The 14,603-nt window shown below is 47.2% G+C and overlaps 2 protein-coding genes across 4 annotated transcripts in view; one reads left to right on the top strand and one right to left on the bottom strand.

Annotated features, from left to right (window-relative positions):
- Positions 1–3,202: 3,202 nt before the first annotated feature.
- SOWAHC (sosondowah ankyrin repeat domain family member C) lies at positions 3,203–11,252 on the bottom strand. Its single transcript, XM_010593588.3, has 3 exons — positions 10,891–11,252; positions 10,843–10,852; positions 3,203–10,748 (listed from the first exon to the last, which is right to left on the bottom strand). Exons 1-3 carry the CDS (start codon positions 11,146–11,148, stop codon positions 9,421–9,423), a joined length of 1,596 nt encoding a protein of 531 aa, XP_010591890.2. The 5' UTR covers positions 11,149–11,252; the 3' UTR covers positions 3,203–9,420.
- A 721-nt stretch (positions 11,253–11,973) lies between these two features.
- Positions 11,974–14,603, top strand: part of SEPTIN10 (septin 10) — a 62,974-nt gene continuing 60,344 nt past the window's right edge. For 2 of the 3 annotated variants that reach the window (XM_064268610.1, XM_064268609.1), the window contains exon 1: positions 11,976–12,098. In XM_064268610.1, the coding sequence (XP_064124680.1) occupies positions 12,069–12,098 (30 nt within the window). In that variant the 5' untranslated portion in view covers positions 11,976–12,068. Of the gene's footprint in view, positions 12,099–14,603 lie in introns of all 3 variants that reach the window. The other variant, XM_064268611.1, reaches the window with a different exon arrangement.

Below are 14,603 nucleotides of genomic sequence, written 5' to 3'. Positions count from 1 at the left end.
CAAAACAACTGTGAGTGATGGGCTGTCCAGGATAGATCATTTCCAATTTATAGAGAAATTACTGAAACTCAAAGTACATAAAATAGTTTGCCTATGTTTAGATGGCAAGTAAATGGTAGATCAAGATATAGATAGTGATCACTTTCAGGGAGAAAATGAAGACTCTGCTTTTTGCATGAGGTCATTATATCTAAGCAAATTTTTAAAAATATCATAATCAGTACTGATTGGGAGTCAGGTCACCTGAATTGGTGAAAAATATGAATTATAAGATATTATAAACACAGCCCATTTCTGAAAGGTAAACTCCAACCAGGTTAACAAATCTTGGCTTCAGCGTGGGCCCCAACATGAATGAATGCCAAGAGTGACCTGAGCGAGGGTTCTGGGGCGGGAGAATAAGCATCTGTATCATGGAATGCTCTAGTTAAAAGAACCTGAAAGGTCATCCTATCCAACTTTTCACTCAGTTCCGGAATTCTCTCTTGCGTACTACACTAATGACAATCTTAGGCTCTGTTTACATGTCAGTGAAAGGCTTGTGGTTGTGGTTTAAAGTCCTCAAAAAGAATTTATTTACCTTGTAAACATTTCCCTTGAATACTTCTTTATTCTGTACTTCTGCCTACCAAAATCTCTATTTATGATGGGTTAAGACATTTATTTCAATTTAGCCCAAAACCTAAAGAATAGGTTTTCTGTTTTAAACTAAGAGCCTGTAAGAGATGAGGGAAAGGACACAGGAGAGAGAATCTGCAGCAGTCAGATAGAATTCACATATGCCTAGGCTATACCCAGAAACCCCGGTGGAGTAGTGGTTAAGAGCTTGGCTGCTAACCAGAAAGTCGGCAGTTTGAATCCACCAGCTGCCCCTTGGAAGCACTGTGGGGCAGCTCTACTCTGTCCTATAGGGTGGCAATGAGTTGGAATCGACTCGATGGCAACGGGTAGACTATACCCACTATCTCCTCGTGAGGGAAGAAAAAGAAGAGCAGACTTCAAGTAAAGTTCTGCAGGCAATTTGAAGAAGCCTTCAAAGTGAAAACTCGACAAAAACAATGAGGTAACGTTTGTGAGATAGGACAAGATGGGTTGAAAGTATATGAATATATCATGGTCCAGAACAAAAGCAAGTTATTTGCCAGTTTCTTAAAATACGTGTCATGTTGCTTTCCTGCTCAAAAAACTTTCCAGAATCTCTTTATGGACAAACGTCCCAGTCTGGCATTCAAAGGGTTCTACCAGATGACTCCCTATCTGTTCCTGTATGCTGATCTCCTATTAGTCATCCCAGGAGCATCCCCAGTGTTGAGGTTATCTCAAAGCCCTTATCTATGATGGGCTGAACCAGGGCATTCATTATCATCTCAGTCTCAGACTACCATCCCATGCATGCTCTGAACACACGTTAAGAAGCACCTACCATGTGCAAAGCACTGGGTATAGAGTGGCGAACGAGACAGACCCAGCCCCTACCCTTACGTAGCCTAGACACTAACAGGCGGCCATGCCTAAAAGCACACAGAAAGGAAACCATCACGTTCTTGTAGAATTCAGTTGGCACAAAGATGAAATAGGTGAGGGCCTGTGTCCAGCACCCCCCTTGGCGGTTTCGCCCAGGACTCTTGTGAACATCCCATCTGGTCCTGACCCCGCCTCAGGCTAGCCTCCTGTTCAGAGCTCTTATCTCTTCTGCTTCCCTTCCTCCACCCCAAATTCACCAACCTTGTTTTTGTAGTTCTTTTAGGAGATAGATTTGTGGCTTTTGATAAAGGAATTCATGATTTTTCAGTGGTTGATAATGGGTTAAAACTTTACCTCCCCAGGAAGGACTTTTGCTACAGTGCCCCTACACAGGCTACCTTAATCCATGCACATGTTCCCTTTAGGGTAAGACACTGGGAAAGATAATTAAGGTGGGATAATTTCTAAATGAATAACGTCATACCATACAGATACATCCTCTCGAGGTTTACCTGGCTGGCCGACTCACCTGCCAAAAGCCATCCACTGGGGGCGCTACTCTAGGTTTTGGTTTAAAAAAAAAAAAAGCTCCAGGTATCCAGATATCTTCCTCTTAGAGATTCAGAAGTTGCCAGACAAATTATAAACTGTGGGAAGATGGTTGGCAAGATTTGTTCATTCCTTTGTGCCATAGACAACCACTGAGTGCAAGCATGTCAGGAATGGCTGGGTACTGGGTACAGAGATGACTGAGACATGGCATCTGCTCTGAAGGACAGTCTAAACCCGGGCAAAGAAAACAGTGGTTCATGCGAGAGGGCTGGGCAGGGTGCGTAGGAGCACGAAGGAGAGCACCCTCAACTGTTCAGCCTTAGTAGGGGGTGGGCTGTCAGAGAGGAGGGGACCAGGAGTTTCCAGGCAGCCAAGAGAAAGAGAGTTCCAGCCATTGGAACAGTTTGAAAAAGGGCACAGAGGCTTCCAAGAGCACTGTGTGTGCTGAAAACTTCAAGTAGTTGGGCATGTGCGAAGTATAAGGTGTGTGAGGGCAAGTGGCAAGAAATGAGGTCAAAAAAAGGCAGGGGCTCCAAAAATATGGCCCCTGGACACCCTTTTAACTCTGTACTGAAGTCACGCCTGAGGGTCACCCTTCAGCCAAAGATTAGACAGGCCCATAAAACAAAATGAGACTAAATGGGCACACCAGCCCAGGGGCAAGGACGAGAAGGCAGGAGGAGACAGGAAAGCTGGTAACGGGGAACCCTAGGTTGAGGAAGGTAGAGTGTTGACATGTCAGGGGGTTGGTAACCAATGTCACAAAACAATATGTGTTATTGTTTAATGAGAAACTAATTTGCTCTGTAAACCTTCATCTAATGTACAATTAAAAAAACTATTAAAAGAAAAAAGGCAGGGGATGGATCAGGGAAAGTCTTTTCTGTGAGTTCAAGGAATCTGGATGGTATGATCAGATTTTCATTTTGGAAACCTCCCTCTGGGAATGGCATATATACCGGTTCAGAGGCTGTTGCAATGAACACCTTCAGATGGAATGAGGACCTGAACTAAGCTTCCAGAGGAATCTAACCTGTAACAAATTACACTCTTATCTCAAAGTTTTAGATTTAAGTGTCCTTTAGATAAGAATCTAAATACTGGCTTTTTTTTTTTTATTGAATATTTACATTAGCTATAATCCAGTATACACTGAATAAATTAGTTTAACTGAAAGAAAGAAGCCAGCCTAAATTAGAGGAAAGTGTAATGAGGAAAAGGGTGGAAGTTATACTGGTGAATGAAGATAGGGGGAGAAATGAGTAACTTACTTTTCACCCTCTCTGCTTCTACATTGTCATTTGTTTAAAACCATGAGCCTATATTAATTTTTTAATACAAAATATTCTTCATAAAAAACAAGGCACTTTTATTCATTTGAAGTACACACATAGTTAACTGGGCATCAAAGTTGTGCCAAGTGACTCATTTTAAGAGCAGTTGGTAAACAATGAGCTAATATTCGTAATGATTCAGTATTTTAAAACATTCAAAGAGCACCCTTTAAAACAAAGGAAAGCTTCTGCCTATTCTGACATGAATTATCAAAATTCTGATTCAGTGGGTTATACATTTTTTAATTTGACGGGATGGAAAATGGATGTGGTGTTGATGCTTCTCTTCCTGGTCTGCCTTTAATCTCAGGATCATGTGGAAGCCGGCCTGGACCCTTCCATCAACGTATAAGTGCTCAGACAAGGGCTGGGGAGAGGGTAGGTGAGCCTAAAAAAGAAACATAAACACCCCACAAATTTTAGCAGCTCCTCCACAGGTACATATTCTTTTCCAAACCAAATGCATTTTATCCTCAGTAAGACTAAAAGAACAAACACTTCAAAATCCAGATCTAATCCTATTCAAACTCAGCAGTGATATTAGCGTGCTAAATCCATTATTTGTTGTAGCCATCAGGTTTGCTTTACCCATTAGTGGTCTTTAGTTTGATCTCTTTTACAGGTACTGTGGTCAACAATTTTCTGCATCATTAGGTGGTAGCTCTGTAAGCTGAGGGCCAGTTGACTGTCTTAAGAGACATTCCCAGAGAAGTGGCATAGCACAGTGGTCAAGTGCACAAACCCTAGAGCCAGGCTCTGCTATGAACTAGCAACATGAACTTGTAAGCAAGTAGCTCAGTGAATTCAGCAAATAGCTGAGTCGCTGTACCTCAATGTGCTATCGATACAATGCATACCAAAATCGAATGAGTAGATGAGGGTCATATTAAAAGGCTTACTTTTTGTAAAGTGTGCTTTCCTAATGCCAAAGAAAATCCTTAGCCAGATTTAGAATCTCACATAGCATTGAACTGTTGACTAGAGCCAGACTGATTTCCTCTTAAACGCTACCAACTTGAGGATCACATTGATCACTATCCGAAACTTCTGGACGAATCTCAGGGATGTTCGATTATATTTCTAGACTATTAAATTCAAAGCTTCTTAGAGACCTAGGAGAGTATTCTAACAGGGGCTTCCAGGTTTTTTGTTTGGGACAGCATAATGTTGGGTTAAAAAAAAAAATTACATGATCCTACTTTACTCCAGTAATGAAGGGCTGATTAAATCACGTCATTCTGTGGTTGTGTTAGCGCCATTTCTGGTTAAACCTTTGGTCAGAACAGATATGGCCTAGAGCAGTGGTTCCCAAGACAGAGCTGGTCACAAGGGTGCTTTAAAATGATCTCTTTTAATCTTTTATGTGCTCACGTAACCTCTGACATTATTTTCAAAGGTTGACTGTTCTAGATCTAAGGAGGCAATCATGCCATGTTAAAATGATTATTAGAAAATTCAGTAGGCTAAGCTAAACTTCATCTCCCTACTCTTTTTGATTTTTAGGATTTCACATAATAGACATTTATATACGTGACAGTACGTAGAATATTTAAAGCCAGTTAGAATCTCCTAGGGGTTTTATACTTGAGTCAGCTTCTAGGTAAAATTTACAGTCTAATTTACTTCTGAAAATTTCTTAAAATCATTTACAAACTAAAATCTCATTAAAAGCAATTTTACTTCCAGAATTGGAATCAACTGCTGTTCTTTTGTTTGAGCTGTAGATGAAGTGGCTGACTGGCAGTTAGGAGGTATGTTGTATGAAAAACACCTTTACTCACTTGGCATGAGTGCAAGCTATTGAATTTATCCATGTTAAGTATATGATGTATTGCTACTAAATATTTCTTCAGTATTTTCCATAAAACAACACCACTTATTGAGTACCTTCAATGTGCCAGGCATCGTGCCAAGAGGCTTTTGTCACACATTCCTCATCAATACATCAAATAGGTAATTACTAACGGAATGGGGAAGCCACTTCCTAGTTGAAACTGACATTTAAAGAGAGAGTTAAGGGGAAAGCGTATGATAACGTGAAGGTTATTTCTTTATAATGTTAGGGGAAAAAAGCAAATAGGAACATAACCAACTCTACTGCTGTATCTAGAGAAGCAAGTTCCATCTTCCAGCTCTCTACTATTTAGTATTTTCTGAAAATTTATGACTCATCGCTGAAGGAACACGGGTTTGCAGCAAATTCCCATTTACTTTTAGAGTTAACCTTAGGAGGAATCCCAAATAATGTCATTTCTTTAACAAAATAAAAACCTTTCACTAGGAAAAATGTGAAAGAGATCACCAATGAGTCCTTTTAAGATACATACTTCTAGGGAAAGAAGCCATTCTAGAAATAAACTAGGTTTCCCTAGATATTCAGTTATACTAAAAAATGTTGTATGGGTTGTCATAAAATGACCAAAAGCCAGCAGCAATCACAATGCACTCTCCCTAAGAGAGCACAATGGTGGGAAGCTACACCAAGGATTGCCACATTCCTGTGCCCTCTTATACAGGTGAATTTTGTTAAAATATAGATCAAAGGAAGGCTTGATGAGATGAATTTGTTGATGTCTAAAGCTGGACGGATGCTGAAGAAAACGGAAAAAACTATTCCTATACCTATCTAAGATCAAGTTTGGGTAGGGAGGATTTATGGCAGATGGTGTGTGCATTTTTTTTTTTTTTTTTAAGGTGGTGGCTACCCTCTCTGCAAGCTGAGTCCTCCATCATTGAGACCAAACTACAGAAGTTTTGCCAAAACTTGGCAATCCGCAGTGTAGAAAACATAATACGGAAAAGCACTGAATCAAAAGACCTTACTAACAGCCATTTACTTCTGACCCTGAACAACCATCGATCTTCAGCTTCATTTCCTCATCTGTAAATTAGGGATATATGGCCAGGAACCCTAAAGGATAGCGAAAGGATCAGATAAGTTGGAACTGCAAAAAGCATTTTGTAAAATGTAAAGCACTGTACAAAAAAGTGAAAAGTATAAAGAATTACAAAGGAAAAATGAACTACAGACAGAAAAACTCTAGTGGGCTTCTTTTATTTTGATAAAACTAACTTTATAAACAAAGTTTACATTCTCAAACTCTCAAAGCTTCACTTATTTAAAAAATAAGACAAGACATCCTGGACTCCAAGTTTTCAGGCATGACAATGAAATAGTACCAAATTTTCAAGTTATGTAAGCTAGCTGCATTTTACATACCATAAAATCTTAACAAAACTGTGACATTTACGAGTTTCAAGTGCACCTGTAAGAAACACATATGATCACACAGTTTTATATTGATAAACACCTAAATATCTGATGTACACATTTCCATTAATGGTAGGCACAACTCTATAAATATCAAATTACACAAATTATTTGCTTTTTATAATCTCTTGCTTTTGAAATGGAAAAAATAAGAGGAATGTAGAGCTGAGTAGCTGAAAATGCTACACTTTACGGCACACAACCACAAGGTAAAAATGAAGGTTACAAGTAGTTTCCCTCAGGAATGATTTTTTCTGTAAAATTTAAAATATATTTTAATAGAAAAGTCAAAGCTTTTCAGGTGAAAAACAAGTAAATGAAGTATTGATTCAATTGGTAAAGATCTAGGAAATTATACATGTTGTGCAGTTAGTTACTAACACACATTTCAGAGATTAATACTGACTGTTCAGTAGAACATCTAGGTGGTTCTGAAGCGTCCACTCTTTATAGTTCACCTTAGCGTTACATGTCGGTGTAATTGAAGAGTCTTCCCCTGGAAGTCATAGCTCGTCTGCACTAGATGCATGTGATGGTGATATAATTTCAGGACAAACGACCACTTTCACCTTCAAGGAACCTATCTTTATACAAAATTAGACTGGTTCTTCACCCACCTGTGTGGATGAAAGTGCTTCCCAGGTGTTCATGCCCTATTTCCATAATCCTAAGACAAATGTAAAGGCACAAATGTATAATGCTTCATATATTTTATGTGATTTTTTTCATTCATTTTTAAACAAATCCAATTGCTACCTAGAGAAAGGCATGATGATAAACTTGTCACAGATTTCCGACCTGGGAAATAAAAAATCTAAGAATTCTAGATGCTGCTGCCCTGTGCAGTTCACAGCTCAGTTCATTCCTTCTGCAGGCTGTTACTGCACCTACTTTACCTCTATAAATCCACTGCCGTCTAGTCAATTCTGACTCGTAGGGACCCTATAGGGCAGAGTAGGACTGCACCATAGTTTCCAAGGAGTACCTGGCAGAACCGAACTGCCGACCTCTTGGTTAGCAGCTATAGCACTTAACCAGTACGCCCGCCACCAGGGTTTCCTTACCTCTCTCGGCTGTAGGTAATTATGTTTCAGCAACAATGAGACCAAGAAGGCTCAGGGATAAAGACTGTTCAAATTAGTCCCCCACAAAAGTTGTTTATAACCTCCTTACAAGCAGATTTGTTTGTGAGTTAGATATTAAAGCAATTACAAAGCCATTTACCCTAACATATTTGAATGAAATGTAATTATGAGCCACTTAAACAAGTCTTTAATTAATGGGTAGTACTTTCCACTTAAATACAAAGAGTCAATAGTCAGCAGCATGTAAGTATAGAAATAGTCCCATCTCTTTTTCTTTCCTTGTTTATAAAGTGCTATCTTTAACTGGGTGGGTTTACTACCCAGCTTTTCAGTAACTTTACCATAGGTCTCTAATAAATTCAAAGAAACATTGGAAAATTTAAAGGATTTATAATTTTAAACATTTGCAAACATTGCTACAAAGTATAGAGGCTATGAATGTTATTTTATTAGTAAAATAAAAAGTGTACCTTAAGTGAAAGTCATTGAGTTAATCATTACTTCACAGAAGTGTAGGCCTACTAACATTTACGCCAATTTTGCTAATCGTCTAAATGAGAAATGGTTTCTCGGTGCAATTTCAACTCTAACCCACTGCCATCAATTCTCACTCATGGTGACCCTGCAGGGCAGAGTAGAGCTGCCCCATAGGGTTTCCAAGGCTGTAATCTAACTTTATGGCAGTAGACTACCACATCTTTCTCCCTCAGAGTGGCTGGTGGGTTCGAACCACTGACCTTTTGGTTAGCAGCCAAGTGCTTAACCACTGTGCTACCAGGGCTCCTTAAGTCAATCTAAGCACCACCAAATAGGGTCATGCCAAATAAAACCAATGGTTATATGGCCGCCAGAATAAAACCCCGGCAAATTTAGACTTCTACAACAGCAAAATAAGTAATGCGAATCAGGAGAGGCAATGTTTTATTTACACGGACTGCAGGATGCTGAGTATTCTTAACTTTTAATAAAAAACTGTGTATTTATTAATAATGTACCTTAATACCGAGGGTAGTGGTGTGAGAGATAAACAGAAACCAGACTACAGATTAACTCCAAGTGAATGTTGCCTTTTTTCACATCAGTGATTAAAACTGAAATTGCTTTTTTCAAAAAGTTGCACTGTTACTTGTAATACAAACAGGATTCCCATTTTTATTCACATTATTCTACTGAGAACTTCTGCATTTCAATTTGACCTGACCTTCAGTCGTACCTTAGTAATCAACTGCAATTAGTAAATCAACAGGGCTGCAGGCAGTTTTGTTCACTCTTAATAAAGACTACCGGTCACAATCTGCATTTCTTGTTGCTTTTGGAAGAGTCACCAACTTTTAAAAACAGAGAAAATTCCTTCCTTCTCATGGCATCAGGCAATGGTTACAGCAAAGAATGCTCGATGGTCCCGCCAATTCGGCCACATTTCTAGTCCACAGAAAGAGGGACTCCAGGGCAGAAGGAAGAGTGGGCAAAGAGGCACAGGTCAGGGTATGATGAACCAGTTTAAAAAGAAAGCCACTTCCCCAGGAAGGCTAGCCTGCAGACGGCACGGGCACACGCACGGAAAGCCAGGTGTTTTTACCTGTTACTTCTTCCATCCCACCTGCTCCATTACAGAATTTAGCCTCGGTCTTTTCTGGTTTCACTTCCTGGCCCACGCCCCGTATTCTATTCCCGAAGGCAAACGAACCTTACAATTGTCTAGAAGAAATTACTTTTACCCAAATACGTTGGACTTCGGTCTCAGTTTGAATGAGGAGGATGTGTGGCCTTTCAGGGGCCGTTCGTCTTCCTCCTCCTCCTCTAGTGGTTGCTCCAGGTCCCTGAAGGAGGGTGTGGTGTGGATGATCTGGGTTCGAAAACGGATTTTGTTGAGTCTGGGTTTTAACCGCCCGCTAGAGCCGACTGAGGCCTTGCGACCTGAATCCTTTGCTTTGCCTCCTCCAGCCCACGCCTCGGCCAAGAGGTGGTGGGGGTGATGATGGTGGTGGTGGTGATCCCCTCCGTCCTCTAGGGTGTGCGACAGTTTGTGGGTGATGATATGCGAGGGGAGCACCTTCGAAAAGCTCCAGCGCCCACCTCCACTGCCGGCTGCGCTCTCCGCGTCGGCCTCGTCCAAGGCTCCCACCAGGTTCCTGATCTCCTCGGCGACGCTCTGATTCAGATACTGCGACGCCTTTTTCCCACTGTAGTCCCTGACGTCCACGTCGGCGTCGTAGGCCCCCACCAGCAGCTTCACCACCTCCCCGTGCCCGTGCATGGCCGCCAAGTGCAGGGCCGTGTAGCCCCCGCTCGTCCTGGCGTTGATGTTCACCGGGAGCTGGTGTTTGTTGGCGAAGTTGACCAGCCTGGCCAGGATCTCCGGCCTGCCGTGCTTGGCGGCCCAGTGCATGCAGGTGAAGCCGGTGATGAAGTCCCGCTTGGCCAGCAGGCCGGGGTCGCAGGTCAGCAGCCCTTCCAGGCTGTCCCACTTGCCGTCCGAGGCCGAGAGCATCCAGGCGTGCTCCAGGGGGTCCAGCGTCACCGAGCCCCCGCCGCTGCCCTCCTCCTCCGCCGACGACGAAGCCAGGGAGGCGCTGTCCGAGTCCCCTCCGCCCTTGCCGCGGCCTCCCCCGGAGGAGCTCCCCGGGCTACTGCCCCCCGGAAAGAAGCTCCTTTTCAGTTGCGGGGAGCTGCCCATCACCAGGTCTCGGAAGTTCTTGCGGGTAGATCGCGGGGTGGTGGCTCCCCCAGAGGAGCTGCTCCCATCCGCGTCCTCCCAGCTGTGAGGCGGGGGCTCCAGCTCCTCGCAGAGCCCTGGGGGCGGTGCCCGGGGCAGGGGCTGCAGGTTGCGCCCCGAGTTTCTCCTCCGGACCCCGACGCTCAGGGCCGGCACCTGCCCGGACCTGGGCGGCTCACTCCGGCTCTCCCCGGCCGGGCCCTCCGCCGGGGGGTGCTCGGCCGCCTCTGCGGGGAGCGGGTCGCTCTCCCCAGGCTGGGCCAGGTCCTCTGGGGTCCCCGGATCGTCATCGCAGGGCTCCGCGGTCACTGAGATGCGCGGCAGATCTCGGGGGGGTAGAGGAGGGGCGGCGACGGCGTCGTCGGGGGGCGGCGGCGGGGGCTGCTCGGGCCTGGCCCGGGGCTCCCCGGCGCGGCGGGCCTCCCGGGGGCTGGGAGGGCGCGCCGGGCCGGCGGCGGGGGCCGGGACCTCCTCGGGCGGCGGGAGCCCCGCGCTGAACTTCTTCTTGAGGTGCACGTACTTGGCGCCGTCGGCCGGGTCGGTGCGGACCGTGGCCACGGCGTTGACCAGCTGCTTGAAGTGCTCGCGGGCGCGGGCCCGCTGCTCGGGCTCTCCGCCCAGGGCGCCCCTGAAGTGCTCCACCAGCTCGGCGTTGCGGACTCGGCCCCCGTGCTGGCCGAGGAAGCGCAGCACCGCCTCCTGGCTGAGCTCCGCGGTGCCCTCCATCCCGGCTCCTACTTGTCCGGCCGGCGGGCGGCTCAGCCCGGCCCCATGGCGGGCGCCGAGAGCGGCCCCGCTCGGAGATGCTGGGCTTGGGCCGGCGGAGTCTCCTCGCGGGCTCTCCTGCGCCGGCCCCGCTCGCCCGGGCGTCTGAGGCGGGAGGATGCCGCCACCACCTCACCGAGGAGCCGCCGCGGCGGACACGCCCCCGCCCGCAGCCCGCGTCGCCAGGCCCCGCCCCCGCCCCGCCCCACTTCCGGTCTCCGCGGCCGGCCCGCAATCTGTGCTCGGCTCGTCAGGGGCGGGGGCTGAGGAGGCCGGCGCTGAGGAGGCCGGGTCGTCCCTCCTTGCGCTTCTTCCTCACAGCCCAAGTGTCCTCCACTCACGCTCCCCGTGTACTTATGTCTCATTCTTTAGAACACAGAGGTCCCACCTACACTCCCCGAGGGGCTCGCTCCACACGCGCGCTAAAGGACTTGGCGCGGTTCATGGCTCGCGACCCCGATTGGCGGGGCCTGGCCCCTCCGGGGCCCGCACCGCTTAGTCACCGAGGTCGCTAGGTTTGACCCCTCCCATGTTCCGTACCGGAGCGACGGGCCCGACCTCACACCCCTGCCCCGCTCCCGTCCTCGGGCGGAGGTTCCGAATCCAGGCCTCGGCTCCTCGGGCGCCCCCTCCCGGGCCGCATGGCTCCACTGGCCGCGTCCCGCCGCGCCCGGGCCAGCCTCCGCGCGCTCGGTGGCCGCCCTCGCGCCGCCGGTTACATCCCTTCCCTCGGTCCTCCCAGGCCCCGCCCTCTCCCCTCCTTCGGACTCCCCCGGCGGCTCCACCTCTCCCGCCCGGACCGGCCGCTCGGGGTGCGGGCCCTGTGACCGCGGCTCCGGCTGGCCCCCGCCCCGCCCTTCGCTGCCTTCCCGCTCGGGGCCATGGCCTCCTCCGAAGTGTCGCGGCACCTGGTGAGTCCCGGACCCTCTCTAGCACCCACTCCCCCTCCAGAATCCCTGTCGCCCCGACCTTGGGGCCCTCGGACGCCGTTCCCCAGCGCCGCCCCCGCCCGGGGAGCCCACGCCCGCGGACCCCCTCCTGGGGTGCGCTCCCCGGGCTTCCGACCGTAACTTCCTTACCTCGGGGCGCCGCGGCCCTTCCCCCCGCCCCTCGAGCTGCCCCCGGCGACCCTCCCCTTCTCCCTCGGCCCCGTTTGTTTCGGGCTCGCACTGTGACGCGCGCCCTCGGCGCCGCGCCCCTCCCGGTCTGGGCCCCCCTCAGCCCCGTCCCCCGGGCGGGCGAAGCCTGGTTCCCGGACCCGGGGTCCTCGATCCCCAGGCGGGAAGCGGGGGCGGTTGTCTCCCGCTCTAGCGGGAAGGGCGGCCTGAGTCAGTCCCGCTCCCGCGCGGGAAGCGCGCGGCTCCCTCCGCACGGGTTGCCCCCACTTCGCCCCTCACCCCCAAACTCGGAGCGCGAAGGCGGACCCCGCGCAGCTTGCAGAGCGAGCCGTGGAGGAGGAGGCTGGAAGGCCGGGACTTCGGGGAGGTTTCCTTTTGCCTGATTTTCTGGTCGTTGCCAAAAGTTAGATTTAAAAGTGATGTGTGTTCCTTATTTTTATAACGGTTTTGAACACCTAGTGCAGGCTTAGTACAGTAGTAGTGATTTTACGGCTTGATTACACTTCCGTGACTCTGGATTCTCTGGGTGAAGTCCCGCTCCCTTGGCCTTTCAGAAGCTCTCCCGTTTTTACCCAGCTGTGGTGTTGGTTGTCCAGGCTGCTCCCTCCTCTTTTTTTTTTTTTTTGCCGTGGCACCGGTACATTAAAAGAAAACACATGATTGATTTGTATAGTGTTTTTTATACCTTTCGAATCGTTCTCATATACACATTCCATATACGTATAAATATGCATTCTTTTGAGAGCCAGGGGTTTTCAAAGTGTGGTCTTAACTATTTGCGTAACAATGAAACCAAACCAAACCGGTTGCTGTTGAGTAGATTCTGCCTTCCAGTGACTCCATGTGTTTCCGTGCAGACCTGTGCTCCACAGTTTTCAGTAGCTGTGACTTCCAGAAGTAGACCGCCAGGCCTCTCTTCTGAGGCACCTCTGTGGATTTGAACCACCACCTTCAGTTAGTAGCTGAGCAGTTAACCAGAGGCTACATAACATGTAATGACATCGTGCTTAATGCTAATGGAATATGTTCTTATATATTCTTGTGTTGTAAAAATGTGTTTTAATTCCTGATACGGTAGTTATAAATGATTATAATCCATGTGGAAACTCTGTTGGCCTAGTGGTTAAGAGCTACCGCTGCTAACCAAAAGGTCGGCAGTTCAAATCCACCAGGTGCTCCCTGGAAACTATGGTGCAGCTCTACTCTGTCCTATAGGGTCTCTGTGAGTCGGAATCAACTCGATGGCAACGGGTTTGGTTTTTTTGGTATCCATATAAACAAAATCTTTTGCCTGAAACCAAAAGGTTTGAGAACTGCTAGTCTAAGCAGCCTTCTAAATTCAGATTGTGAGAACAGGCTGAGAGGTAAGGTGATCTGTCCAAACCTACACAGCTCATTTGTTTTGTACAAGCATTTTCCTTCTCTGATTCTGATAGTATGTAGAAGTATGTATCAGGTACTTGGAAACCCTGGTTGCATAGTGGTTAAGTCCTACGGCTGCTAACCAAAGGGTCGGCAGTTTGAATCTGCCAGGCGCTCCTTGGAAACTCTGTGGGGCAGTTCTGCTCTGTCCTATGGGGTTGCTAGTCAGAATCGACTCGACGGCACTGGGTTTGGTTTTTGGTTTTTATCAGGTACTTAGTAAAGTCTCACTTGTCTTGTCAGAACTGCCTCCTTAAACTTGCCGTGTTTGAGTGTATGTATGGGAGAGGAAGAGTATGTCTTGTACAGTTGTCGATTCTCAGAGTAATCTTTAGTATTATACCAGACTTTGGCAGACGAGGACACTTCATTTATTCACTATTAGATTTCTTCATTTGTTTTGACGCCACTTTTGTTCTTAAAACTTTTTATTTTGAGATAATTGTTGTAAGAAATAATAAAGAGACCCGCTATACTCTTTACCCAGCGTCCCCCTTGGAAACATCTAGCAAAACTATAGTGTGATAGCACAACCAGGGTATTGACAATGATACGGTCAAGTTACAGAATATTTCCATGACCATGAGGATCCCTCATGTTGCTCTTTCATAGCCATACCCACTTCCCTCCTGCCCCCACCTCCTCCTTAACTGCTGACAGCCACTAACCTGTTCTCCATCTAATTTTTTCATTTCAAGAACGTTACATAATGGAATCGTATAGTATGTAACCTTTTGGGATTGGGTTTTTTCACTCAGCATCGTTTTCTGGGTGCCTGGTCAGTGCACATCAAGTGCAGCCACCATTTGTCTGTCCATGGAGGCTTGCGTGTTGCTATGATGCCGAACAGATTTCAGTGGAACTTCCAGACTAAGA

The sequence above is a fragment of the Loxodonta africana genome, chromosome 15 (assembly GCF_030014295.1).
Source record: "Loxodonta africana isolate mLoxAfr1 chromosome 15, mLoxAfr1.hap2, whole genome shotgun sequence".
NCBI lineage: Eukaryota > Metazoa > Chordata > Mammalia > Proboscidea > Elephantidae > Loxodonta > Loxodonta africana.
Note: the sequence above shows the minus strand (reverse complement) of the source record. Positions and strands in the feature narration are given on the sequence as shown.